Source organism: Pezoporus wallicus, unplaced genomic scaffold (assembly GCF_028554395.1).
Source record: "Pezoporus wallicus isolate ANWC-B61680 ecotype Strahan unplaced genomic scaffold, APGP_CSIRO_Pwel_v1 contig_9238, whole genome shotgun sequence".
Classification (NCBI taxonomy): Eukaryota; Metazoa; Chordata; class Aves; order Psittaciformes; family Psittacidae; genus Pezoporus; species Pezoporus wallicus.
In genome coordinates this window covers 185,626-212,516 of record NW_026636792.1, presented here as the reverse complement: position 1 = coordinate 212,516, position 26,891 = coordinate 185,626, and the positions used below count along the sequence as shown (strand labels likewise).

Sequence of the window (26,891 nt, the reverse complement as noted above, 5' to 3'; positions counted from 1 at the left end):
GAAAGGCATAAAGCATCGAGACAACGCGCCTCGAGGGTGAGGGCGCTCGCAAGCGCCCGGCCCCTCGCTGGCTGTCGGGACAAGAGCCCGCAGCCCTCCCGGTGGCGAGGCCGTGCCGGAGGCGGGGCGGGAGAGGGCGGGCTCTGCCGCGGTCCTTCCCACGGCCCTTCTGAGGGCCCGGCCCGCGGCGGCCCGGGGCGCTCCGTGGGGCAGAGCGGTGAGGAGCGGAGCGCAGCGCGGTGCGGGTGTGAGCGGCGCCGGCCGCTGCCAACTTTCCCGGGGCAGGATGGCCGCCAATTTCAACGACATCGTGAAGCAGGGCTACGTGCGCATCCGGAGCAGGCGGCTGGGGGTGAGTGCTGGCACCTCCCGGGCGCGCACCGGCCTCTAGCTCGCCTCTTCTTTTATGTTTGTCCCCTTCCGCTCCTTTGTCCTTTTTGTTTTTCCAAACTGGGCTCAGTGAGTGTCTCCGCGGGGAAGGCGTGAGACAAAATTTGGGGGGGGGGGGAGGGGAAGAAGAAGAATAAAGGCACCCAAATGTGTGTGTGTATATATATATATATATGCATTATATATATGCCTGTGTGGTGTACCTGTATCTTTGAATCTTTATTCCCTTCTCACGCTGGGAGATGGGTTCGCTGCCCCCCCCCGAAGCCTCGGCTGCTTCCACCGCCCGGCTCTGCCCTTCGTACCCCGACAGCCGCCGCCAACTTGGGGCCGGAGCAGAACGACTGCCGGCGAGGGGAGCGCGGAGGGCTCGGACCGCTGGGAGGGACCGGGTGGCCGGGAGCAGGACGGGGACTGGGGGTGCCTGTGCCCCTGGGATGGGGTCTGCCGGTGTGGGGAGCCCTAGCCAGCGGTGAGAGCTGGGAGCGGTCGGTGGCTGCAGGGGTCCTGGGAGGGGGCTGCTGCAAATCACGGCTTTAAGGTCTTATGTGGGACAGATGAAAACCTCGCGGTACCCTCAGGGCTTTTGAGTTCATTGGAGCTGCGCAAAATGAAAATCCAGAAAGCCCCCTTTAGCTCGTTATTTATGTTTAAACTTCCTGTAAGGTTGTTCTTTCGCTAGTGTGCCGTGTTCCTGGGTTCATTGCAGGTGCTCAGTGGGCAGCAGTGACAGGGCAGTTCCCTGCAGTACCTGGTTTGGCATCTGCCCTCTTAAAGCAGGGGCTGTTCACGGGCTGCTGCTGCTGCCTGCCCCCATTGAGCGAGCTACCAGAGCTGCTCCGGTGTTTTCTGCACCTTCGGCCTCCCTTGGCGAGCCAGCACGGCTAAAGGAGGGAGGCTTTGTGTATATAACATGTTTAAACTGATGTATCTGCCTCTCAGGACAGGAAGGGAACTCATTTCTTATGTTTACTGAGAGCTGATGGATTGGCAATTCTCAGTTGCTCATAGTGTGAGTTTGCATCAAGATTTATTATGGGAGAGAAGAAGAGGGTGCACAGTCATCTGAAAGCTCTTGCTGGCCCATTACAGTTGTAGTTTGATTCTCTTGCTGTATCCATGCTCAGTGCTTTTCTGCAGCTTTGGTAACTTGCATCTTACTGAGTTGTTTGGAAACTGGACAGCATTTTGAAGTATTCCAGCAGGCTGTTTTTCTTGTATGTGGACTTGCAGGCACAGTTTTTCTTTAAGAACCACACGATCCTGTGACAGATAGAGATAATGGCATTATGGGGCAACTTGTAGTAAATTTAGCAGAATTAGTGTATTGTAACTATCCTTTCATTACTAAATGTATGCTTGTATTTAGTTTGCTCCAATGTAAATGAAAAGTAACATTAAACTTTGACACTTTTCCATAATGTAGCCGTGAAATCCAGTGATCATGTAAATAAGGCACACCTTACTCTGAGAAAGGTGTAAGTTCTGGTAATACCTGTGCCTTTCCTTTACTAAGGCTTTCCAGAACACTTTGAGGGTGGTGGTGGTGAAGTGTCTCGTTCCTGCTCAATAGACATGCACTTGACAGGTGAATGCAAAAATAGAGCAAGTCATGGAGAACAACGCTGAGTCCATGGAAACGGAACAAATATTAAATGTTTTCTTTGGAAAGACGGTTTCTTTATTTGATCTCATTCCTTCCAGTTCTAAAGGTTTGTGTCATTATGAATGGCTGGAATGTGTGGAAGGAGTGGCAGAAAGTGCTTTTGTGAGGGAATCCAAGCAGAGTCCCAGAGAGTTCCCATAGCCATAGATCTGTTAAACTGTGGAGCCCTGAGTTTGTTGCCCTAAGCAGCTCTTTGCACTGGGCGTGCTGTCCCAGTGGCTTTCCAGCGCCGTGGAGAACGTTACGAGGAAGGCAGTAGCTGCAGTGATCTGGCTGTCACTGCTTTGCATCTGGAGAAAGGGGCCTTTGCTATGCAGGAGAGGTGACCTGTTCAGATCTGGCTGCTCTCTTTGGAAATAGCAGTTTCATCATCAGTAATACTTTACTGTCCTTGTAGCTCTCAGTTTAGAGTATTGGCCCACAGCTTAAGGATGGATGGTTGAAACATGGCTGCAGATTTCTTCCTGTAACTTTTGTTTCCTATAAGCTGCCTAAAAGTGCATTGCTCTGATTTACATCGCCCAAGTAGAAATGGGTAATGTGATTAACCCCAGTTCTTTAAATGCAGGTTTGTGTTGCTTGTGGCAACATTGCAACAGTCAGCACCCACTTCTCCCTATGCAGCCCTAGCTAGACGCTGTCCTTTCCCCTTTGTGTGTTTTCTGCCTTGGTGAGGTGTGTACGTGCATGGCTGAGCACCTGGACTGCCACCTGGTTTTAGCAAGAGCTTGAATCCAGCCTCACTCAAGGGCTATGTGAGCTTGGCTTCTTCAGAGGTGAAGGAACTATGCAAACAGCTTTCTATAGAGCAGCTCTGTCAGGGAGGGCAGTAGGACACCCAGGAGCTGGAGGTGGGAAGGGAAAAAACACTTTAGACCTTAAAATACTAACTTTTAAAGAACTTTCCCACACTGAAAACATTAGGAAGGACCAGCCTACTCCAGCCCCATGGAGGACTCCTGCTTATTTGAAAAGTATTCCAATACTCTGTGTGTGGTGGGATGCAAGTGGGAGTTATTAAAGTACATTCCAATATTATGGTGGCACAGCTGTAATCAGTGCATTGTCTTTTCAGACTGAATTCAGCTCCTAGGTTTTTCTCTGCAATGCTATGGTAATTCCATCTCCAAGGGAACTAGGAACTGAGCTTGTATCTACAAATTATCTCAAGAAATGACTTTTCTGAGTAACTGGGATGCAGGTGCTCCATTTGGAAAGAAAGGGGTGAAGAGAATCAGTTTTCTCAAAACCAAAGAAAACTGCCAGTTCCAGTGGGTAGTGACAATTCCACTGTAATTTCAAGATTGAATTTTGTACCTGGACTGTTTTTGCACACTTTAAATATGTAAATTTAATTTAATATTATTTAATAGAATGGTTTCCATAGCAACATTTGTATCACATGTGTTTTCTGCAGAGCCAAATATATTCGGGAGAAAGCGCACTCTTCCTGATTCTTTCCATCCTTATAGGGAGAAAAATAATTCCCTCAGCCAATGATTTCCCTCTGTTATGTCATTAGCAGTGACACAGAGGAGGTGGTGTGCTGGAAAACTGCTGACAGTGTATAAAAGCACAACCTTCTAGAGTTCCTGAAAACAAAGGAAACCTGCTTTGCTCTGTGAACAGTGCTTCCATCAGTGACCGCTGGACCTGGATTTTGGGAAGGAAGGTACTCAGCTGGGCTGAGTGCTTTTGCCTGCAGTCACCTTCCATCTGATTCAGTGCTTTCTATCTACCCGTGAAACAGAGGAGTAATTTTATGGCCTCTTTACCGGAATAGGCTTTTCTTGTGCTTATGATTTTCAGATAGTGTCTTTTCCGAGATACAGATGTGGCCTTTCTGAGGGCGAATATATTATGTTGATATTTCCTCTCCTTAATGAAACAGCTAGTTTGTGTGTTTTCATTTTAAGAATGGGTGGATGTGTACTGCTTGTGAACACACTTGAGCTTTCATTTGAGATTGGACTGGCTCAACTCAGTGTTCAAATAATAAGAAATCAAAGCAGGTGCAAATCTTTGAACTAAAGGGCCTTTGTTACACTGGTGAGCCTGAAGAGCTTTAAAAGGAAAGGGGCAGTTAGTGGCCTTATTTGAGGTGCAGCCAGCCCACCTTTCCTCATGGGCTGGGAGGCTCCCAGAAGTGTCTGTTGGTTGCAGCCTCACACTTCTGTTGAACTCCTTGTTGTCAAGGCTTAGCTTACCCCTCCTGCATGCACACCTAAATTCAGGTTTGCTGTAAGCCAGGTTTTAAGTTGAGCAAGCATTATGGAGTACAGGAGCTGCTCTAAGGGTACTCTTCACTGCCATAGTCAAGTTATAAGGCAGAAATGCATGGTGGAGGCTCAAAGAGAAGGCTCTGATGTTTCTGAAGCCTGTTTCTCTGGGTAAAGACAGCAGTGTTGGGGGTGTTGGTGGCGTGGCACCAAGAGGTGCTGGCTGCCCTCTTGCATGTGGGGCTTTGAGGACGATGCTGTTCCCCTCGGAAGACCCTGCACAATTTACAGGCATCTGGCCTGTCCCTGTCTCTTGATGTATGGGAGACTGATGGAGCAAGATGCCATGGGGTTAGCTGTCAGCCCCTGGTTTCTGATATGCCAGTAGGACACTTGGAGTGTCTTGTTGCATTAAGTGATGAAGTACTGTTAGTGTCAGAGGGAAACAATCTCTTCGATGAACGGCATCTGCCTTAAGCTGTCTGCAGCTAAAAGCCAAATAGTGCTGATCAAACAGAAATGCCTCAGAGAGCCAGCTGAGATGTGCTGCTGGTGAGATGTCTCTGTTAAGGGGTTGTACATAGTCACAGCTATGCAAAGCCTTGAAGAGTCTGGTCTGGCTCTGCACAATACTTGATTGACTAGAAAACATTGGCTTCCAAAAACATTCACTCTGACTTGCTTGGAAACCAGGCATCTTCTTCGCAATAGAGAAGAATAGAGGATTTGGCTGTGGTGGCTTGCATGTTGCTTCTTTCTAGGAGGGGTAGAATACCTTTCTGAGCATACCTTAAGATGATACAAATATGACTGTACTCTTTCTCTCAAGCTTTGTCTGCTATGAACACATCTGGCTTGTGTCAAGTATTTCCATTTTATCTCTCAGGTATATCAAAATGTGAGCTTCATTCTGTGTACTGTGATGCTTGACCTGCTGTGGTGCAAGGTGGATCAAAGCTCTGCATGTGCAATGTGAGGAGGCTGCTACTGAACAATCTTCCAGGAAAAATCCAACAGCAAGGATAGACAGCATCTTTCAGATTTTTAGGGCTTAAAAATAGATGTGGAGCCATCTATGCTAGTTTGTGCTCTTGTGTGCTCTTCCCAGTGTGCAAAATTCCCTATGCTAAAGCCATCTTTATCTGGTCAATAAACCTCTTAAAACGTCTTTATTCTGGAAGACTTTTGCTGTAAGAGGTCTATGCCATAATCTAATATAAATCCAGGTTGAAATAAGGAATTAATTATGGTTTAAAAAGTGAATATACAGTTGTTGCGTACTTATTGCTTTCATTATAAAGCCAAAAGAAGGGTAACAGTTGTGGTGCTTTCTGCTTCAGCAAACTTCTCTTTAGCATTGAAACCATTTCTGTTCCCAGGTTATTCACAACATGTTATTTCAGGTCATCTGTGTCTCAATTTCATGGTGAAGATGAAAGAACTGGAGCTGCAAAATAACTTTAGCTCTCACAGACATGGAAGTAGCTCTTCTCTACAGACATAAAGTAGCCTTCCCAAGCTTCAGTGCCTATTTTCACAGGGTATTCAAGTTAAACACTAAAGATCATGTGTACCTAACAGGAGAATAGGGAATGCTGAAATGATTTGCATATGAAAATTGAGGTGACCTCTAATCTAGAAGAGGATGGAGTTTTTTCCTTTATAAAAGGCAGGGTTATTAAAATTAGAAGCGTGTAGGACATAATGCTGCTCAATTAATATACATAGATTACTGCTTCTGTATGGCAGAGGCACTTAAAACAAATAGTCCTGGCAATTTGTTAGAAAAGCCTTACAAAGTGTTTATCTCTCTAGAACATATACTGTGCTAACTAGATACACTGGATGTTTACAACCCAGGAAAACAATCTGAACACTAAAAATAATGTGTGCTGCTCTCAGAATTGGGCATTATTAACAGGCAGCCTGATTTATTTTATTATTGCCATGATTTTATAAGGTATTTCATGCATGTGGAGGTTTGGGAGTCTGCTCCACAAGCTTGTATCACTATCAAGTTATTACAGGCTATTAAAAACAATCCTTTGGGAGGATTCATTGACTTTAATGGAGCTGTGCTAACAGCCAAGTGTCTGTTCCTAAAAATGCAGGTTTCTGCAGAGGTTTCTATATCTGAATGAAGCTCAGAACGGAAAAGAGGGATAAAGTGGATTCTTTTTTACCTGGCAATCTGCTTCTTGTACCTCTGTCTGGCCAAGGAGATGCTGCTAACAGAGTTTTGCAGAATGCTGTCTCCTGAGGTATCTCCGACTTCGCACTTACGGGGTGAGGCACAGACCAGTTCTTGCAGTCGTATCTGTTTAACAGCACTTCTAATTAAATCCGCAGGCTGCACAGCCTGCGCTGGGGTTGTCTGTAACCCCATCTGCTGGAGGCACCTCCTTGTTATGCAAGGAATGATCAGCCTCATCTGTCTATTAGAGTGGGTCCTCCATGGAAATATGGGCAGGAGCCAAGAATAAGATCTGAGCACCCAGCGTGAGGGCTGGCAGGGTTTTAGAGCTGAAGCCCAGAGTGCAGTTCTGATATACCTTGCCCTTGTCCATGGGAGTTCCCCAAGGGCACGTAGATCAGCCGTTGACCTCCAGGTTTCAGTCATGGCAGATACTGGGTTGTCCACCATCTGATGTGTTCCTGCAGTCCTGCCTGGAGGTTTCTGTTGTCGTCCTCTCATGGGGCTGGATCTTCTGGGATCAAATGTGTAGAATGGAGTTTTAAACTAAGGATTTAGCTACCGTTGTTAAGATGGAGAAACTTTTGCCCATATGTCTAGCAACAAGGTTATTTGAAGAGCTGAAGGTGAGCTAAGCTCAGCCCAGACCTCTTCCTTCCAACTGCTTCTTTGCAGGGCACTTCCCTGGCTGTGCTGGAGGCACTGTGGGTCAGGGCACTCAGCCTTTCCTTGCTGTCCTTGCCCTTGATGGGGCAGCATAGTTTGATTTTTTTTTTCTGTGCCTCTCCCAATCAACTTGGACATGATGAAGTGATTTCTCATTACAGGGGTGACCTAATGCAAGTGCTGAATGTTACTGGAAATGTGGCTGATAAGTAGGGTCTGATTTGGAGTGGAGGGAAGGAGAAAAATCAGAAGCTGTACTTCTGAAAGCTGCTGTGTTGATGCCATCGATCTCCCTGGTACAAGGATCACATTAACATACAGTAGAAAAAGTTTGTGTGGGTGACATTGTTCTGAATGCTGTTTAAGACTGATCTGAACCAGCTTAACCCAGTTCAGTAAAGTCCTGATCACAGTGAAAGCAGGGAAGTAAAAATTGGTAGGTAACAGGGACTGGGTCTCGTCTGAAAGACGTGACTGCTGGAACTACAGCAGTAGACTTGTTCCCTCTTTAGTATTAACCTCGTTGAGGTCAGAAACTAGATCTGTGCGTGTCAATTTTCTTTGCTTGATGGGTCTGACTAGCCCAAAACCTCTTAATCACATCAGTGTGAAGGAATGTGGTGTAAGTGGTGTCCTCCAATGCAGAACTAGGGCTCTCCTGGCCAGCCCCATAGCAGGAATTTGTAGTAGCTTAGTGTTTGGTTTGTGACAGAAGGGAGCTGACTTCTTCAGTACTGTGTAACTAGTTGCTTGTTTCTAGGAAATGCTTGCTGAGGTGATATGAGCAGTACTCAAATAGTCCTGGGTTAATTTAAAAACCCAGTGGAAAGAAAGTCCTTCTTAGGGTTTCTGGAGTGCCTGCTTCTTTGGTCAATGCTTTACAGTATCAGACACTCTCCTAAAATTAGGAGGATGTTAATTTTTGGTGTATTTCAGTATTATTGCATGAGAACTTAGGTGTTGGGCAGTGGCCATATGCTAGGTTTAAGTGGGAAAATTTTTTGTCATAGACCTTAATTCCTTTCCACGCTTCTGTGCTGTAGACCTTTCCTCCGGAAGTTTAGCATTAGCTCATACTTCATACTCGTGTTTTAGGGCTAGATGGGAAAACTTGTGATTCATGCTTAGAAATTTGGAAAAAGTTTTGTGTAAAGTTTTGGCCTTGGTCCACTCCGTTTTTTTTTTTTTTTAACATCAGCAGAAATTCTTGATTGTCAAAAACTGAAAAGAGATGAAGCTTTCTGGTTCTTCTGTTCTCGATTTGAAGTAAACTGACTTCTGTGGAAACTTCATTGAGAAGATTGGTGTTGAGCGTTTAAAATGACATGTACTTTTGCAAGTTTTGCTTAGCGCTGTTTCTGTGAAACCCTGTGGGAGGAGAGGTAAGATGGGGGAGAGACAATCTGCAGGACTAGAACCATATGGTTAAGAAGATTGGTGCTTCAAGAAGCGTGCCAGAAAGTTAATATGGGAATTTTAGAGCACAAGCTGTGAAAAGTGGAAACAAGAATAATGTAAGGCTGGGGGCAGGGTGGGGGGGAGAGAAGGTAAAGTTGTCTGCTTATATCTACATTTGAAGCAGCATTATTAATAAAACTCTTGTGTTCACCTATACAGCTCCTTTCAGTCTGGCAGCATTGAGACAGGGAAAAAATGAACAGATTTCTCGTGTATCAACTTCAGCCTGCAAGGTATTAAGCCCATTGGATAGTCATATTTTTAGACAACTGTTAAATAAGGTGTTGGAACATATTCACGGATATTAACATTTCTTACTGCTTGGAACTTGTCAGTGGCAGCAGGGAGAGGATCCAGGATATTGCTTAGAAAGTTTGAGCTTTTATCCTCCAGCTGATGAGGGGAGGAACACCAGTAAATGTCATTCAAGACCTAATGAAGCTCCATCTGGCTGCTGGCTTTGGGTCTGTCAGCCCATGAGCAAGTCCCCTTTAGATTTCCTCTGGCACCAAGTTATGGAATTTGAGTCCAAGTCAGCATGTATCTTGAAGGGCTTACCTCTGGAACTGAAGTAAAGGTTCTCAAAGCAAAGAAGTTGAGTGGGAGAAAAATGAGCAGTGCTTGTCATTTTGGAGCTGCTCACCTTGTGTGATCCATGTGTTTAGAGGAGCAGGGTGTTCAGCCCTGTGTTCTGGATGAGTTAGAAGCAAGTTTTGCAACAAAAATGGAATTCTCTGTCTTCTCTAAGGTATCTTAATTTTCACTTTGTGGAAATGTGATGGAGAGGCAACGGTCTGATATCTTTCCCATGGCCCCCGCTTTTCATCAAACCACTTTTCCTATTGTGTTTCATTTTAAGGCATCATCTGAGTTTGTTTTGGATATTACTCAGAGCCCAAGCTATGATTCTAAACTGAGCTGGGAAAGCTGGAGGTTTATGTGTCTTAAAAATAGGCAAATCTTATCCTCAGAATTGTGTGCAGAGAAACAAAAGAGAGCCTAATTTGGTTCATAAAAACCCACCGCCACAATCCCCCCAAACAAGTCTAAGAACTGTTCCAGTTTCTTTCCAAGAGGCAGAAGATGTGGGATTATGCAGATCATGATTTGGATATGAAATTCCTGTTTTGACAGTGGCCCTTTTTAGGAGCAGGAACAGCTTTTCTTGTGCTTTCCAGCATATGTTTTCTGGCAATTTACCTTCCACATTCTTCTTTGGAAGGTGGGCTTAGCTTGTGAAGCGAAACAATGAGATTCTCAATTTGCCTTTTCTCATACACTGAGTTAACTAGTAAACAAGTGGTTCTTACTCATTTGCTCCCTTGTTATAAAGGTGGAGTTTTCATTTTAACAGGTGTAATGCAAACTGACCAGAGCACCCTTTTTCTTCTGCTTTTAATTCAGATCCTTCCCTCATCTTCTGCCAGTTGTTGGTCCCAGTTCTGCATGTTGACTGTTTGCTTTTCCTTTGCTAGAAAAAAGTCTGTACGGTTTCTGCATATGAAAGGGTATGCCAAGATCAATTTAAAAGGCAGTGAAAGAAAAAGAAAACCCAATTGTAAACAGGTGAAATTTGGTCTTTTGTGATTTTGATGCCTTTTCATCATCAATTTGTTACACAGTGTGAAGGTAATTTTCCTGCTGGTGTATATGGGCATTACCCTGAAGTTAGATCCATGATAAATTACAATTTTTGCAGTGTTTGTGGAGACACTTGAAAGAAAGTAACAGATGCAAGGTCTGCACCTGGGACTGACATCTTAATTTGATGTTTGCGTAGTTTTAGGTGTACTGTGGAAGTTGATGGACTGTTCCTATTATCTTCTTGTCTGACTTCATCAAGGGCTGTCAGAAATACCAGTGAAAGTTCAAGCTGCTGTGGGAAGAGTGGGATTTTTTTTTGGTTTTTCCACCTTTACAGAAAATAATGTAGCTTGTTTCAATTCCAGATGGCAATACTGTAAAATCAGTGGTGTTTCTCCCCAGTAACGTTAATGTCGGAGATTAAGTTATCCCTTTACTTACCAGGTAATGTTTATCTGGGGAACTATCAATGCCCTATGGTCAGTAGAGGAAAAATTCCTCTTAATGTTCTCACTAATATCTCCACACTAGTGAGGATGGATGTTAGCTGATTGTACTGAATTAACAGCATACTATTGAGTGGCATACTCTTGGCACGGTGATTATGGTATAATGCAAGTGGCTATTCTTTGTTAAATGAAGTAGTGCACATTAAGGCGGTACTCTGGTAAGCTTTCCTAGGCGTATTTTAGGCAGCAGTCACGCTTTCTTGAGCATGGAACCTATCTAAATGTGGATGAACTCCTGAACTCTCTCTGTAATGAGTACTACCCAACTGGGACATGAGCAATTAATAGAAGTAGGCTTTGTCCATTTGAACTAATGTGTAGATTAGTCTGAGCAAGCGCAAGAGGACCGCAAGAGCCAGTGGAAAGCTGAAGTCTACCAGGGAAATATTGCCTCTAGAATCCTCATTTTTAATCTGTGTTTCTTAAAGTCTGTCCTCCCCCCAACCCCAAAACAAAATTAAACCCGGTAAACAAAGAAAACCCTCCCCCAGCCTCACTTGCAACTTTACCAGAAAAAATGACTGAATTTTGTGTTTAAAGGCCAAACTGGTGACAAGTTTAACCTGGTTGGTACCTTTAAAAGTTGTGACAGAGCAGCAGAGCTCTTGCATACCTAGGATGGAGTCCATCTCCTGATCACAAACCCCATGCGTGCTGCTCTGACTTGGATCCCTTTGTAATTCAGGATGCAATGAAGGTTATCACTCTGAAGCCAGTGCACCAAAGTGCTTGAAGAGGAAAATGCGTTTTGATTGCCGTGGACTTCTCCCTGCAGCAGCTTTGAGCAGAGTGGCAGTCCATTAGAGCCCAGGCAAATGACTTCAATTATTTGCTGCAATCCTGTAAGGCAATGCTGAAATGCTTGTTACTATGATTTAATGGGCTGTAATTCTGTCACTCTTAACAAAGCACTATATTTTGGTGAAGTCCAGCTTGCAGTGACTCACTTGGTAGCATTATTTGCTCTTTTATGCAGATTCACTTTGATTTTATAACTGATCTGAGCTGCAGAGGGGCTGGGAAATGACCTATGACTGCATAGCTTTGATGTCAGGATTGAAAGAAAGATGTGGAAGGAATAAATCTTGTTTACCATGTGTTGCGATGGAGCGATGGACTAACCTTGAGACTTACTTGAGGTGTCTGGAGGCATGGGAGGTAGTATTTGCTACAGGAAACCTGTGATGCTCTCTGAAGCTTGCAGTTGAATTAATTGGTGAATAGCAGAATGACAGCGGGCCAGGAATGGGCAGTTATACCCATCTGTTAGTTATGGGCTTGCAGGGCATTTGTCATCCTTGGCTCTCCAAGCAGCACATAACAAGCATCATTAGCTGAACTTAACAGGTGGGCAAGTGGCAACAGGTATAGCCCAATTGCTCAAGTCATACACGGAAGATTGAGAAACTGAAGCCCTTCTGCCATGTCTGGCTTTGGCTGGCAGCTTATTGCTGAAGAACTTACTGAGGTAAAGGACAAATCCATGCACACATTCTGCCCTTCTTCTGTCTCTTGTGTAGTCTTAAAATTAAAAGTCCAGCTCTGAAATACAACTCTTACAAATGGTTGTATGTTCTGTGGTGCTGAAGCCTGTTGCTGGGAGTTTGTGAGCAAGTACAGTTCATCTCCAAACATGAAGCAAGTCCCATCAGTGCCTTCTTACAGCTGAGTTTGGAGCATTGCCTTACCACGGCTTTCACAGGTGAGCTTGTGTTCTCCTGTGAGGATTGATCAGCTGTTATCAAGGGTTAGCACTTGCGTACTCTGTAGCCTCTTTGCATCCCATGTACTGATTAGTGAGCTCTGTGAACTGTTAATGAGCTGTATCAATGCTATTTTCCCTCTATAGCCCATGTAATTAAAGTAACCAGATTAGATCCTTGGTTACAAAAAGAATAATTCCAAACCATAATTCATTGCAGTCATTTTAAGTTGCTCAGCAGTTACCTAATTCTAACAGCACTAAATTGTGTTAATTCACTGGACCGCGCTAATGGCCTGACCCAGCAGGACAGCAGCACATCCAACTGCACTCTGCAGAGCTCAGCCAGCACGAGCTGGCTGCGCAGAGGCAGTTTTTAGTCTGCATTGAAGCCTTTACTATTTTTTTTCTTCCTTTAGTAGTTAAGAGTCCTAGGCTGATTATTCTCCTATCCAGTTTCATGCCTAGAATTAACTGTGCCCATATATAAAGCTTAGCAGATGTTCAAGGAGCCAAATCAGATACTTAGCTTCAGTCTGACTTTTTTCAAGCTGTCGCTAGCAAGAGAGGGTTTCTGCTTCCTGGTAAATGCTTCCTGGCACTTGGAGGCACTCTCCTCTAATGGCCTTAACAGCCCAGAATTATAACCTTTTCTGTGTATGATTTAAAAACCCCAACCTAACAAACCAGCAACCCTATGCTTTGAAGGCTGTAAGCCAATAAAGAAGGGCCTGAAAGTGGAAGGTTATTTCAGGTAATGCTGTCCTTCTAATGATGCTGCATCCAACTCATCGTTTTTTTGAGAAAGTAGGCTGGAAGCTGATGTCTTGCTTTTAATGTCCTTTAGGTCCTGAAATTCCAGACAGTCAGTGGAGAAACTAAAAAATGGAATCAAGTTCTGTATTGCTCTCCTTGGCATCAAACAGCTTCTGCCTTGCATCTCCTGTGTAGTTTATTATACAGTGTAATTTATTTACACATCAATTTATCAACAAGTCTCCTGTGAGTTGCATGTAAGGAGCACCTGCCAATGCAAATTCAAGGCACCATGCACTGAGAAGAGAAGGGAAAGAAATTACTCCTTTGCAGAACCCTGATGATATTCATGTGAGATAAGCAAGTTCTAAACCCCAGCCCTGTCATCTTAATGACATTTTGCATTAGTGGCTATTGCTGTTCTGTCCCAGGTGGCAACCCCCTGAGTGACCTGCATTCGAGAGCTCTTTCCCGGCCCCTTGAGGTCCGAATGCTGTTTCAGGTGTCCCCCCCAAGCCTGGTGGCTTCTCTGCCCTGCCTGGACGGTACCATAGTGTCCTTCCAAAGCCCTCAAAAAATTGTACGTCAGAGAGATTTCACCGGTAATGCGCTTCATCGTATGTCCAGGATCTGTAATTAAGATGCCTCTAAACTCTAGATTCCCAGCTGCTGAGTGCATCAATGATTTGGAGGGGTATATTGCTTCTAAGCTACTTTATTGACAGTTGCAGTGATTCATTGTAAAAGACTCTCATGAGTTCCTGGGTGTCACTTTAAAAATTAAAATAAAAGCTAATCTCTTACCAGGCAGGAATGTCTCAGCAAATCCCTTCTTGTCTTTCAGTGAGCCCATTCCATCTTGAAATCTGCCAGTGGTGACTTGTGCCAGCAGCAGCATTTTCGTTGAACATTTTTCCCTCTTTGTCTGAACCAATGACTAATATATCTATATATATATATGTATACACAGCAGCTACAGGCAAAACCTGTAAAATGCTGCCTGTGTTTCCCTGTCATCGTCCATTGTCGCAGAACATAGTATAGGCATGAAATAAAACAAAGGCTTCATTACTGAATCGTTAGGTAATCTTGGGTGAGCCATTTTACTGTCTCTGCTTAGATTATGCTTCCTCACCACCCTTCTGTGGACAATGTGCCCTAGATCATAGCAGGCAGACTTTCAGTTGCTGAAGATGTTTTGGCAGCAAGTCTTGTCTGTGGAATGAATCCCATGTAATCATGAAGGACCAAAAAAACCCCAAAAGATTAGGAAAAAGTTGCCTTCTAACTAGTGTGCCAAGTGGGAATGCATCTGTAGGCTCAAATCCAGCTGTTTGGTGCTTTAAACTAAGGATTGAGTTCTGAACCTCAACCATTAACAAAAATCCCACTTGGTTGATGCAATTCCAGTTTTGAGGGAAGGGATAGAAAGAAGGAGTTTTTGAAGAAGAAAGAGTGTTTAAAATGCCTCATTTTAGAGCAGCAGGCATCTGTTTTGACTTGTATTAATAAATGTAAAAGTAAAAGAAGGGCTATAGATTCATAAAGATCTGCCAAACAGTCTTCTGTGTACTGGCCTTATAGCAAGTTCTGGCCATTGCCGAACCTGTATTTTGTAACTTCATGGAAAAGCATGGCAAAACTGAGCAATGTAGTGCATTCTGATCAGGCGCAGAGACAAGATTACAGCTTCATTCCCTATTAGCAGCTGTGGGTGACTTCTTAGTGTAAAATACTGTTTCAGAAGATGTATACTGAATGAGAGGAAGAAGTGAGGTTTCTCCCTCCACAAATGTGTTTCTCGGGGGAAGCGGAAATCTAGATTATTTTCTTTGGTTCCCCAGAGAATAAGATAGCTTGATATAAACCAACTTTGATTTATGTAGTCATTATAACCTGATCACAATGAATAATGCAATATCGCTTACTCATAACACACATTAAATGGGTATTCTGGGAAAGTGAAATTGTCTTGTTGCCAAGTGCAGCAGTATCTGTACAGAAAACATGTGGACAACTTTGCTGCTTGTTTCCCAAAGCCGGTGAGCCGCTCTCCATTTCTGTGCACTATTTAAGTCAAGCTAAACACATTTCAGTACAAGTTAGATAGATTTACAGCTATGTGATTATTTCTAGTAATCCATCTACTTGTAATTGTTTTATACTTTACATCGTGGTTTTGTAGACTGAAATAGAGCTGAACACTTGCATGAAGTGGGCAAGGGACAAAGCTGGGCTGGAAAAGTAGAGGAAAGACATAACCTAATGGAAGAAATACATTCAAATTAAGTACTTCCATTTTGTAAGTCATGGAAAGATTGTGGGGTCTTCACTAGAGCCACAGTTCCATTCTACCCGATGTATAGAAGTCATTAAGTCATCATCATGCTTGTACTTAGATGTCTTTACTAGAAAGAGGTCCTCCAGATTTTCCCAGCTACCTGATGGAGATCTGCTGCTCCAGATGTGTCTGAGGAGTGAATATAGTTCAATGATGAGCTGCAATCTGCCTTTGTAGGTAATAATTCACTTTTCTAGTTGCAAAGCAAAATTCTAGATCCAGTCTCCTCACAAAATTCCTTCAGGCTAAGAATTCTATTGCAGGGCTCTTGACACCTTTTGAGTCAGAAGTGACACATTAAGGCACTTTTAAAATAGAAGAAATAAGATCCACACACTCAGTACAAGCTGGCTAATTTCCTATGTGACCAACTCGCAGTTGGAAAGGACCTTGTACCTGGAGCTCCAGTCCACTGGGCACTTCCTGGCAAAGTTCAGCAAAACCACTCAATTTTCCGCTTGTAACCGAGGTATTTCAGTGGGTGAGCCATCTACCAGCCTTGGATAAAATTACAGCACTTGTTTTCCTATCTCCCTCCTCTTTCTACCCCCCAAAAAAGATCTCAGAGGTACTGTGAGAAATGCCTTGTGCCATTGTGCTGTGCCTTTGCTAGATTAGGTTTCTAGGGGTTATCAGCAACAAAATGCAAGATGCCGGGAATAGCCCAGGTTTTCTGGTGCTTGTCCTAAGCTGCATGATTGTACTTTCAGCTACTGCTGTGAAAAAAGGCAAGTTTGTGATTATTTAACAGGAAGTTCAGTGTCTCTGTAAATGCAGCTCATTGCAATTCTTTGTTTTAGGGCAGAGAGCAGAAGAACACAACACTAATAAAATAGAGCAGCTTTCCCTTAAGGTTCACTTGTTCACAAAGGGGAAATTCGCCAGATGAGACTTTGTGCTACTGTCTCTGACCTCAGTATCCCTCTTAAATAACTAACAAAAGGGGTGGAATTGTTTGATCCTGAAGTAAAATAGGCTTGCTTTGCTATAATGTAGGAGAAGCCACATATCTTGGTTTTAAAAGATAGCCTGTTTTAACCTCCCTGTCCCAAGATTAGAAAAATAGCCTCCCCCTCAGTCTGGAAATAATTGTCTGTTTGCAAATGCTTTTTTAAAGCATTTGCTGAACAAAGGTATTGAGGGTTGGGGTGAAGTTGCTTTAGACTGAAATGCAGATTTTAGTTTCTAAATACAAGTATTTGTTTTCTGCATGGAATAGTTTATGCTTCATGTCAAAGAATGACATTTGTAGGCATTCAGAAAGCTAGCTCTTGGTTATCTTGGCTAATGATCAGCTGGGAGGTGGTGAAGGCTGACAGATCGCCCTCCCCACACCTATTTCCAGGGGCAGTCCAGGGGTTTGGGTCGTCATGTAGGACAGCACGGCTCGTTTCAGCTTCCCTCTCTGCAGGGAGAGTATTCCCAAACCACAGCTGAACCACGGAATCCAGGCAAGTCAGAAGAAATGTTTCCACTGTACTCAGCCAGATGCTGACCAGTTCCAGCTGAGGTTAATAGCTCCTTTGCTTCACAGTGCAGAGCATGGGAGCGGGTGAGCAATCCTGCCTGGTTTCGAAGGCATAGCGCCGAGAGGCAGGAATCCAGATACTCAGATTGCATCATTCCTTTGAAGTCACTTCTTTGACTTCATTTGTGGTAATGATTTATATCAGCTGGTCTTTAGAGCCAAAAATAGAACTGTTTTGATGTGACCTTGGACATGCATGTTGGATCCCTTATCTGGGTTTTGGATCATCCACTTGATAAACAATCATGTTCTTTCCCTTCAGTTTTACATTGATACCTACTTGATGGGCTGTTGGAACCTGTTAGAAGCTGAAATTTCCAGGAGAGACCATAGGAAGTAGATGCTAATTTTTGATACTCGAATTAACTTCTGAGTTAGACTTTCTGTAAGATCTCACCGGGAAAGCTTTGTGAATTTTAGGTGTTATGCAAATGACAGCTATTACTGTTCTCTCTCAGCACATCAGATCCTGATTTTTTGCTGTTTGGATTTATCTAATCACTGTCAGCCCAAGTGTTTGGTGTGGAAGTAATTACAGCAGTACTTTCAACTAATTCCTATTCATGGTGTAGTACTGAAAATGTGGATTTGAGGGGTAAGTTAGCTAAGCATTCGTGATGGAATAGGCACCTGAGAGCTTCCAGGACTGGTTCATGTTGCTGCTGTCAAAATGTATCAATGTAAACAGTTCCTATACCTTCTTCAAGCTGAAGAAATACTGACAAGTTTCAGGCACTTACTAGATCATGGTGGCATCAAAGACCTAATTATTTGCTCTGTATTGTAGCTCATAAAGGGTCTATGATTAGCTCTCTGTCTTAGGCACATCATCTGTGCATTGAGTGTGTTGAAGGGCTTTCAGTGCTCCTAGGCAGATGCTGCCAAATTGGTTATTCATAGAATCATAGAATGGTTTGGGTTGGAGGGGACATTTAAAGGTCACCTAGTCCAGCACCCTTTTTTAGTGCTTTATTGCTAGAGGTTTAGGGTACCATGTAGTTCATGGTCAGTCAAGATGGTGTTGAATGTTCATGTGTGAGAGATACATGTCATGGGAGCAGAGAAATGGGACTGTGTTACTAATAAGTGTTCCTGATGGCTCCATTTTCTCATTTTTGAAGGTGCTAAGCAGGTTTCAATAGAGGGCCTATATCTTCCTTTTGAATTTATGTAAACTCAGCAGAGAGGAGTTAACCATCATAACCATTTTACATTGATGGGATTCTGAACTGTATATTCAGGCAAAAAATTGTTGTCTCTTATCAAACAACATACTTTATTCTACTTTAAACTACTATTGTGGTAGAATCTCTCTGCCTAGAGATTGCCTAGGAGGAGAGAGCTGACTAGCTCATGCAGGAGGAGGAGGAAGTTCAGAGGAGGGACCTTCATGACCTGACTTTCCTCCAGGTTTGTCGAGTTAGCGTCATGAATGCTGTTTGTCCCTTATAGGTATAGTTACATGGGTCATGATGATGTTGTCCTGAGGCACTGATATAATGTATTCCAACCCTGGGATTCTTCTGTTAGAGGATTGTTCTAATATGGGATCAGAACCAAAATTGAAAGACCGGTATTTATGTTGTAGGCTGATTTGGTTTTTGCATGCTTAGAGGTACTTACAGTTTTGGTCCTTCTCCCCCAACTTTGTCCTGATTCTGATCTAAATCCAAGAATTAGCCTTGTATTGGTCATTGTTGAGCTGTAGTAATAAATTCCAGTAGCACTTACTTAAAGCCATCTACCATGCTTGACTGGAGTTGACTGTTAATAGTACTTAAGCTCCTGGTGGCATTTGGGAGGACGATAACCATACTGGATCTGTGCCCAGCTGGAGGCAGAGCAAAACTTCAGTGGTTTATTTGTATTAGGATGTTGTTCTCGTGTCCTGCCCCTAATTCCATGTGCTGCTGAGCTCACTGTTGAGCTACAGCTTTTGCTGACCCAGAGAGGCGCTTCTGAGTGCAGATGGTCTGAACAGGACACCACTGTGGTTGTCTTTGCATGTGTTGTACAATGGCAAATGCATTACTAAAGAATTCTATTCTCTTCTATGGGCTTCTAATTGCTGAAGTTAAAGTGAAAAGTGGGTGGGGTTTTGGAGAGTTTTTTTTTATCAGATGTGATGAGGTCATCTGGGCCAGGCAAACAAGATTCTCAGAAGGTAAAGGTAGAAAGTCTCTTCCAGTAGAAGCAGGTGCATATTTAAATGGCTTTTTGGGTGGTAAGCTGTCATTTGGGTCAGTGTCTAATAATTTTTAAACAACTCAATTCAAACCCTTGCATTAAACATAACAGGTTGAGAGGCCAATAAACTGGAAAATTGGAAGGAAATCTTGATAGGTTCAGCTGGTGCCTGGCATCAGAGCAGCCTGTCCATATTGTAAATGCTTCTGCAGCCAAGTGGGCCAGGAGTGTGAGTGCCCACATGTCAGGCAGAATAATAAAGCTGGGGGGAGTAATGTGATTCTCTGAACAGCTTTATAGAAGCAGCTAAAAGCTGGCAAAAGAAACAGCTATAGTCAACGAACAAACATTTGTGGGTACAGAAATAAAGTTGCTTTTCATGGACGTAATTGTTTTGTGCTAAATGCATTGGTTAGAAGCCCATCAAGGGTTCAAAGGATGGATTTGCCTTGGCCGCTGGTTACCTGTTGGGTGCTGGCTTAGCTGGAGGTGGTGAGATGTTTTGATGGGTCACTGATCACTCCAGTGAATTTGTGCTGTCAGAGCTGTGAACTACTTGATAATGGCTGGTCATTGTTTTTCTTTGAAATCACTCTAATTTTAGTGTCAGTTTTGTTTTATTTCTAACTTACCAGGTGTTACTTTGGAATTACTAATTAGATGTAGGCTGTGAACAGTTGGCAAGGCTTATAACTCTTTCCCTCTATACTGACAGTATGTTATCTGAGCTGAGATCTATGGTTTGAATGTAAGAGGATGGTAGAAAGTGCACCACAGTTAAGGAATAGGTGGGAAGATTGTGAGAAATGGTGGCAGAAGTTTGAGAGGAAGTGGCTTAACGCTGTAGATGGAAAGGAGGTTTTTTTATCTCCTCTGCACAGTTTGCCACAAATTACTTGAGTTTAAATTCAACTGGACTCTGAAAGCAAAATGCCAGTTGTCAGAATGGTCCTAGGTTCTACAGTTAAATTATCTTTTTTGCTACCCGGTAATTCAGTTCCTTCTCCCTTATCTGTATCCTTGTTTATCTTTGCACATAGAATATCTCTCTTCCTTGTGTGATGGAAGATCCATTGCTACCTCTCTGCTCAAGCTTTCTTCATGTCCATCTGAAACATGCAAGACTGGAACTGTAATAAGTCCATGTGGAAAAGTCTGACACTTATTTTTACAAAGCTGTTCTTAGAAAGCCTTGCATTTGCAAGCAAGCATAATTACAGCTCTTTCTTCCTAGCACCTTTCATGCATTCATGCGCTGTCTATAGAATTTAGATTGTGTCGTAATTCAAAAGAAATAGTAAGTATCCATTAGCTTGATTTTATGTTTTGTCTAAGCTACTGAGAGCCATTAATTGTAGCTCCAGAGCAAGAATTGATTTATGAGTTTAACATCTATGTGAATGCTTGGAGATGCCAAGTTTACTCTCTTGTGTTTCTAGATTTACCAGAGATGCTGGTTAGTATTCAAAAAAGCTTCAAGCAAAGGGCCAAAGAGGCTGGAGAAGTTCTCAGATGAACGAGCTGCTTACTTTAGATGCTATCACAAGGTAAGGCACAGGGTTGCTTCTTTTCTCAATTTTGTTTTATATGTACAATCAAGAGTAAAATCTGAAGTTGACATGTATTAATTTGCCTGAAAACTGGATTTTTTTTCCTATCAAGGTCCTAAACCCACTTGTGTGTTCCTTCATTCAGTGAAGTAGAGGCAAAGTGTTCTGTTTTCTGTTTTGAAGCAAGCATCTTGCTAAGCTAATGGAAAATGCCTTTATTTTTAAAGAAGATGTCCCTTTTCTCAGCCCTTTAAAATCAGATCTGAAGTATTTGCAACGGCTCCGACTCTTCATAATTACAGTAGCGACCACCCAAGGTAACGTGAATTCAAAAAGCTGGATACATAGATGTTCTCATTTGACTAGGATATTGCATCTGTGGGAAGACAGTAGACAGCTACTAGAGGTGAAGGCTAATGTGCAAATTTTTCTTGCAATGATGGTGTGAACACCCTTGCTAAATTCACAAGTATTAAAAGAATGAAGTTTTCCCCTCTAATCACTACTTTGGAGTTATGTGCACATTTCATATTCATCTAAGAATTTACATGTGTAATTCTCCTGGGCATGGAGGTGAAAATAAGAAACCTTTTAACTCAGAATCCTTGTTGGCAAAAGCTTAATATATTAGAAGATTAGGAATTATGTGCTTAATTCCTAGGAGTCGGTGAGCACAGCTCAGCTTGAGGCTGATCCACACTTACTCACTTTGACATACGTTTAGGAGGAAATCTTGAGGGAATACCAAATGTGAATTCAGACTTGTCTGTTTGCATGCCATGTAATTTGTAATGGATTGCTCATAAAACCTGTGGCTATTTGTAGTAAGTCATGCCCAGAAATAGTTCATTCAGATTTACTGTAAGCAACTTTCAAAAGTAACAAGAAGTGCATTTTTTTTTTATCTGATGTGTGTGAGGGTGTGTATAAGACAATTTCCAGCTTTGTGTGAAATGCTGCATTCATAGTAATATGGCTTTGTCAATTATTGATGCAAATCTGTATTTATTCCATTGGATTAATGCAATATATTAGCAGCACACACTGTCTTGGAGTTCACATTAAGTAATGAATATGAAATCCAAGAAGAATCTAATTAGGCTGGATTTTTTCTCTTATTTCAAGAAGATCTGTGCCTTCACACTTATTTGTGATGTGTATAACCTAACAGCAGTTTCCTACGTGTGTCCTGGGGTCAGCTGTAACAGTTATTTTTCTCCTGCTCAGTAGCTGGTGCAGTGCTGTGTTTTCAACTAGCCAGAGAGCAACGCTGATAACACCAGTGTTTTCAGTTGTTGCTAAGTAATGTTTACTCCAATCAAGGACTTTTCAGTCTCATGCTCTGCCACTGAGGAGGGGCGCAGGAAGCAGGGAGGAAGCAGCGACAGGACACCTGACCCAACCTAGCCAAAGGAGCATTCCATGCCACAGCACACCATGCCAATATATAAACAGGGGAGAATTACCCAGAAAGCCCAGTTCACTGCTCGGGTCGGGCTGGGTGGTGGTCCGCTAGTGGTGAGCAATTGTATTGTGCATCAGTTGTGTTTATTGTTTTCTTTTTCTTTTCCCTGTTTAGTTTTGTATTCTCTTCCCTTGTTATTTCCATTATCATTATTATTATTGGTGGTACCAGTAGTGGTTTTGTGTTATACCTTAGTTACTGGACTGTTCTTATCTCAACCTGTGGAGTTAAATTCATTTGATTCTCTTCCCCATCCCTCTGGGAGAGGGGGGCACAGGAGGAGGGGGGTGAGTGAGTGGCTGCATGGTTCTGAGTTACCAGCTGGGCTCCAACCATGACACTCTGGATCTGGAGACTAATGCACCATAGAAAGTCTTGCTATCTTGGAGGGATTTTCAGTTATAAGTCAAGCTTAGTCTGTAATTAACAGTTAATTTTAAGCTGTTGCTGCTTCTATAAATTTAGTTTCTAGATTTCTCTGGTAGCTTGTGTGACAGGAATAAACAATGGTCAAACTCCCGTATCAGTCAATGGGAATTAACTGTTTAGTAGCTGCAAATTCTTGCTTTCTGCTTCTGAGAGCTGTAACATAATCAGAGATGTAACATTAATAAAGGCACTAAAGCAAACCCTAGTTTTGACTGAGGTTTGAGAAATATCATAGCAGTAAGACATCTTCCACACATATTTTGTGTGGATTTTATCAGAACTTGGCCAAATCTAGGGGTTCTTTCAAGCAGGATGAAGGCCTAAATCCTCATGTCTTGAGGGGAAGAAATTTTTACCTTTTGGAGGAGTAAACCGCATTTGAATGCATGGTGTCCTCCTGAAAGCACTGGAGTGAGCTGGTAGATTATTATTTCCTAAATCGCCTTTGGGGCAGGAGAGGTGCCTTAGGGTCTGAGTCTTAGGAGTCTTAAGTGGAATATACCTGAGATGGTGCATCTTCTATTGCTTTTTGGTGTCTTGGACACATCGAGTTAGACTACCAGCTCCAATCACCCTGAGCCCTTCCCTAAAATTCTGTCTGCTTCAGGTCCTTGAAATGTAGACCCAGATTATGGGATACAGTATTGAGGTTTCTGCCAGGAACCTGTAGTCCTCCTGTTAAAATGGACATCTCCCTTCGCAGCACAGGAACTGGATGCTGTGGATGTACTTGCTGAGAGCCACTGGGGTGCAAACAGGCTGGATGGCCTTGTGGGGTCTGCCCTGGAAGGTCGCCATTGGCGTTTGTTCTCCTCATCACCACTTCTTACCCCTCCTCTTCACCACTCTGTAATGAAGCAATGCTAACCAAGTACAGTGTGATCACCCAGGACAGGGGGTTGTCACTTACATGGTGTTGCTGTTTGGCAATGGGGCTCTGCAGTATCCCTGTTTTTAGCCTGTGATGGTAAATGAGGCTGTCCTCTAATTGTAGAGTCATCAGCTATACAAGCTGATGGATCCTGTTTAGTTTTAATGAACCTTCCTGAAATGGAAGCTAATGAATATTAAATAGCATTTTCTGGCTAAAATGTGTTAACTTACAAAGAGCACAGGTGGAAAAAAACAAGCTTCTTTTTAAAGTAAGCTTTGTAAATGTGTGAAATTCTAAGGTGGTAAATGATGCAACTTCTAACAGCATTAAATATGAGGTGTTGAAAAAGGAGAACATGTCTCTGCTGCTTTGTGTAGCTCTGTAGTTGAACTGATTCTTATAAAAAGCATAATTAATTATTAATAAACCCCAACAAACAACTTGATATGGCAGCCTTCAACTAACTCCACTTGTCACCTGGTTTGATATAGAATAGTAATGGGACTTTGGAACTCAAGACATCATCCAGACGTCTAGGATAGTCATCGCTGTTGTCCTGATACACATTTGGTCAGCCTGAGCAGCTGTTGTAATAACAGCTTGATGGTGTGTGGAGGCTTTTCTGTGAGAATTCCAGTTCTGTCACTCCTGGACAGAAGGCTGCGTCTCGCTGCTGCTGACAATGAAGTTAATCCTATAAATGAGAAGCCCAGCCAGTCCTGTTAATATGTCAAGTGTCACTGTGTCATAAGCCTGTGCTAATGAATCTAAGGATGAATGCAGTTCAATCTGACAGATGATACTGTTAGAGGAAAACCTCACTTACAGATTGCCAGTGTTTCAGATATACGATTGTTAACTTCCTGCATCGTTCTGAGGTGGTTCTCAAACACTGTTGAAAGCAGCATCAAATCTGGAAAACTGAGGAGCCCCCAGTTACCCCGTCAATCTCAGGAAAGGTTTAATTAATCATAAAACTGTAGAAAAATTAAAATGATGAATGGAGCTAATTTTGCAGTAGCACCTGCCTCCTGCACTGAAGTGTTGAATTGTTTCATTTCTTTTTTTTCTTTCTGTGATGAATTACAGTGCAAACATTACTTCAGTTTATTAGTGGAAAAGGGCTGTCCAGAGCATTTGTTGTAGTGGCGCCATGATGGTACCAGTCACTGGAGCTGAGTTGCTGTGGTCTGAGACCATACATCATCCCCTTGGCACCTTTATTGAGTCAAGGTCTCCCCTTTACCCACCTGACATCTGGGTTACAAGCAGTGTCTCTGGGGTGCCTTGGTTGTGCTTCTGTTATATTGAGGGGGAGGCAGTTTGTTCTCATTTGAATGCCTGATGTATGCGTCCTCTACTGCAGCCCTGCAGCCAGGCTGCATTTTGACATCCTTGCTAGTGAAAGTCTAAAACAACAAAAGAAATAAGGACTACATATGTGTGTGTATATATATATTATAGACCTTTAAATCCTTTCTCATCTTATTCTCTGTTTTAAGAAGTGGAAAGGTTAAAGTGTCCTAAAATACAGGTCGTCTGAGAACAGTCATCCGTAGCTTGTGAAATGAACTGGAAATCTGCATACACAAAGCAAATTGCCCACTTAATTCACATGGTCCCACAATGGACAGAAAATAATTAGGATCCAGGCTACAGAACCTACACAGAGTTGCCTTTCAGGTACCTGTCTAGTTTTCACTTGTTAAATGTAAATAATAACCACAAATTACCTTTATGCTTTAACAAAATAATATTGGAGGAAAAAAGCCGTTCTTATTTCTTCCAGTGACTTTTAACTTTGCAGTGTGCCAGAAGAATCCTTAATATTCCAGTACAAAACCAACTAATTGCACACTGCTGACAGGAATATACTGATTCCTTGAGGGGATCTAAGTTTCAATCCGATTGTATTAATCTTGCCTTGAAACAGCAGAAGTAATTTAAACAGTCTGTCTAGTTATGGAGTAATCCATTTGGAAAATTGAATTGTGTAATTTGTAATTGTTTTCCAGGCTAGCTAATGCAAAACTGTGTTGGTAGCAAATTAAATGTTTAAAGTATGACCACTCTGCTAATAACTATCTGTTAAACATTTATTTAAATGAATACTATCACTTTAATATGAATGAAACATATAGTTTGAGGCTTTAAAAGAATTAAAGTAACTGGTCAGGATGTTTTGGTATCTTCACTATGCTGTCATACTGCGAGGCTCCTTGCAAGTCTGTTGTGCAGGTGCGTGCCCTTCCATTGTGGAAGGACATACCTTGTGCATGGGTCTGCTGATCCTGTGAGTGAAGGAGCAGTGCCAAGAGTGATGGTAAATACTGGATTTCTAAATCTGGGTGTTGTCCCTGGCTTTAATTTCTTTGAATAAGTCAGTGTGTGCCCTTCTGTAGGTAAACAAGGGAAAACTGGCATATTCTTCCCACTGAAGAAAGGAGATACAGGCAGGGTTGTAGATTATGTTTATACATTTTTAAGAATATTTAAAAACCTATTTAAAATCATAGTGTGTTGTGTGTACTTAGTAACTTATATATAGAGAGCCAAATCTTATAAACAGGGCTGGGCTGGAATTGCAGCAGCAGCATTTTCCATTAAATGCTCCCCTGGTGTGTCCTAGGAAGTGTTCTACCTGTACTCATCATGGGGGGAATTTCCAGGAAACCAAGAAATACAGAACCATGAAGTCCTAAATTAAGATTAAACCACAAGATTCTTAACAACCACTGAATGAGGCAGTTGTGGAGGTAATAAATACATTCTCTTGTGTTATATTCTGAAAGGCTACCCACATTTGAGATTTATGGATGAATTCAAACAATGCTTTGAATGCTAAAGACCATTGTTAGTAAAGAGTGTGTTTGGCATGTTTTTGAAGGGAGTGAGAGAGCTGGAAGAATTTTTGCCTGATTGTAATTGGTCAGGGTGAAGCTCTGTCTGCTGGTACTGCCAGTAGGGAAATGACTGATTAATCCCTGTTCCTGGTTCAGAACTCTCTTACCACACAGCTCTGCAAGTATTTTAGGTTTTAATCTGATGAAATGTATTTCGATCACATGGATTGTCATCTTACTGTAAAGGAGGCTTGGAGGTAAAGGGGAGAAGTATGCAAAGGGACATCTTTAACCCTAAACAAAATCTCATTCTTGTGACTTCTCTGTTAACACTGGTTTAGGTCTGATATTTTTGGTTTATCCACGTTCTTAGAAGTAAGTTCATAAATGTGAATTACTTATTAATCTCAGATAAATAAATAATACATCGATTCAACCCACCATGAACCCACTGTTTTACAAGAGCTTGGCAGAAGGAGAGTTATTTAAAAAGCACATGCAAACAAAGAAAACTTAAGCCTCAAATATCT

The 26,891-nt window shown here is 42.5% G+C and overlaps 1 protein-coding gene across 4 annotated transcripts in view; it reads left to right on the top strand.

The window, feature by feature from the left end:
- Window positions 1-209: 209 nt before the first annotated feature.
- The window catches only part of DOK5 (docking protein 5), a 44,211-nt gene continuing 17,529 nt past the window's right edge, over window positions 210-26,891 (top strand). For all 4 annotated transcript variants that reach the window (XM_057401683.1, XM_057401681.1, XM_057401682.1 and 1 more), the window contains exons 1-2: window positions 210-352; window positions 20,640-20,747. In XM_057401683.1, the coding sequence (XP_057257666.1) occupies window positions 287-352; window positions 20,640-20,747 (174 nt within the window). In that variant the 5' untranslated portion in view covers window positions 210-286. The remainder of the gene's footprint in view (window positions 353-20,639; window positions 20,748-26,891) is intronic.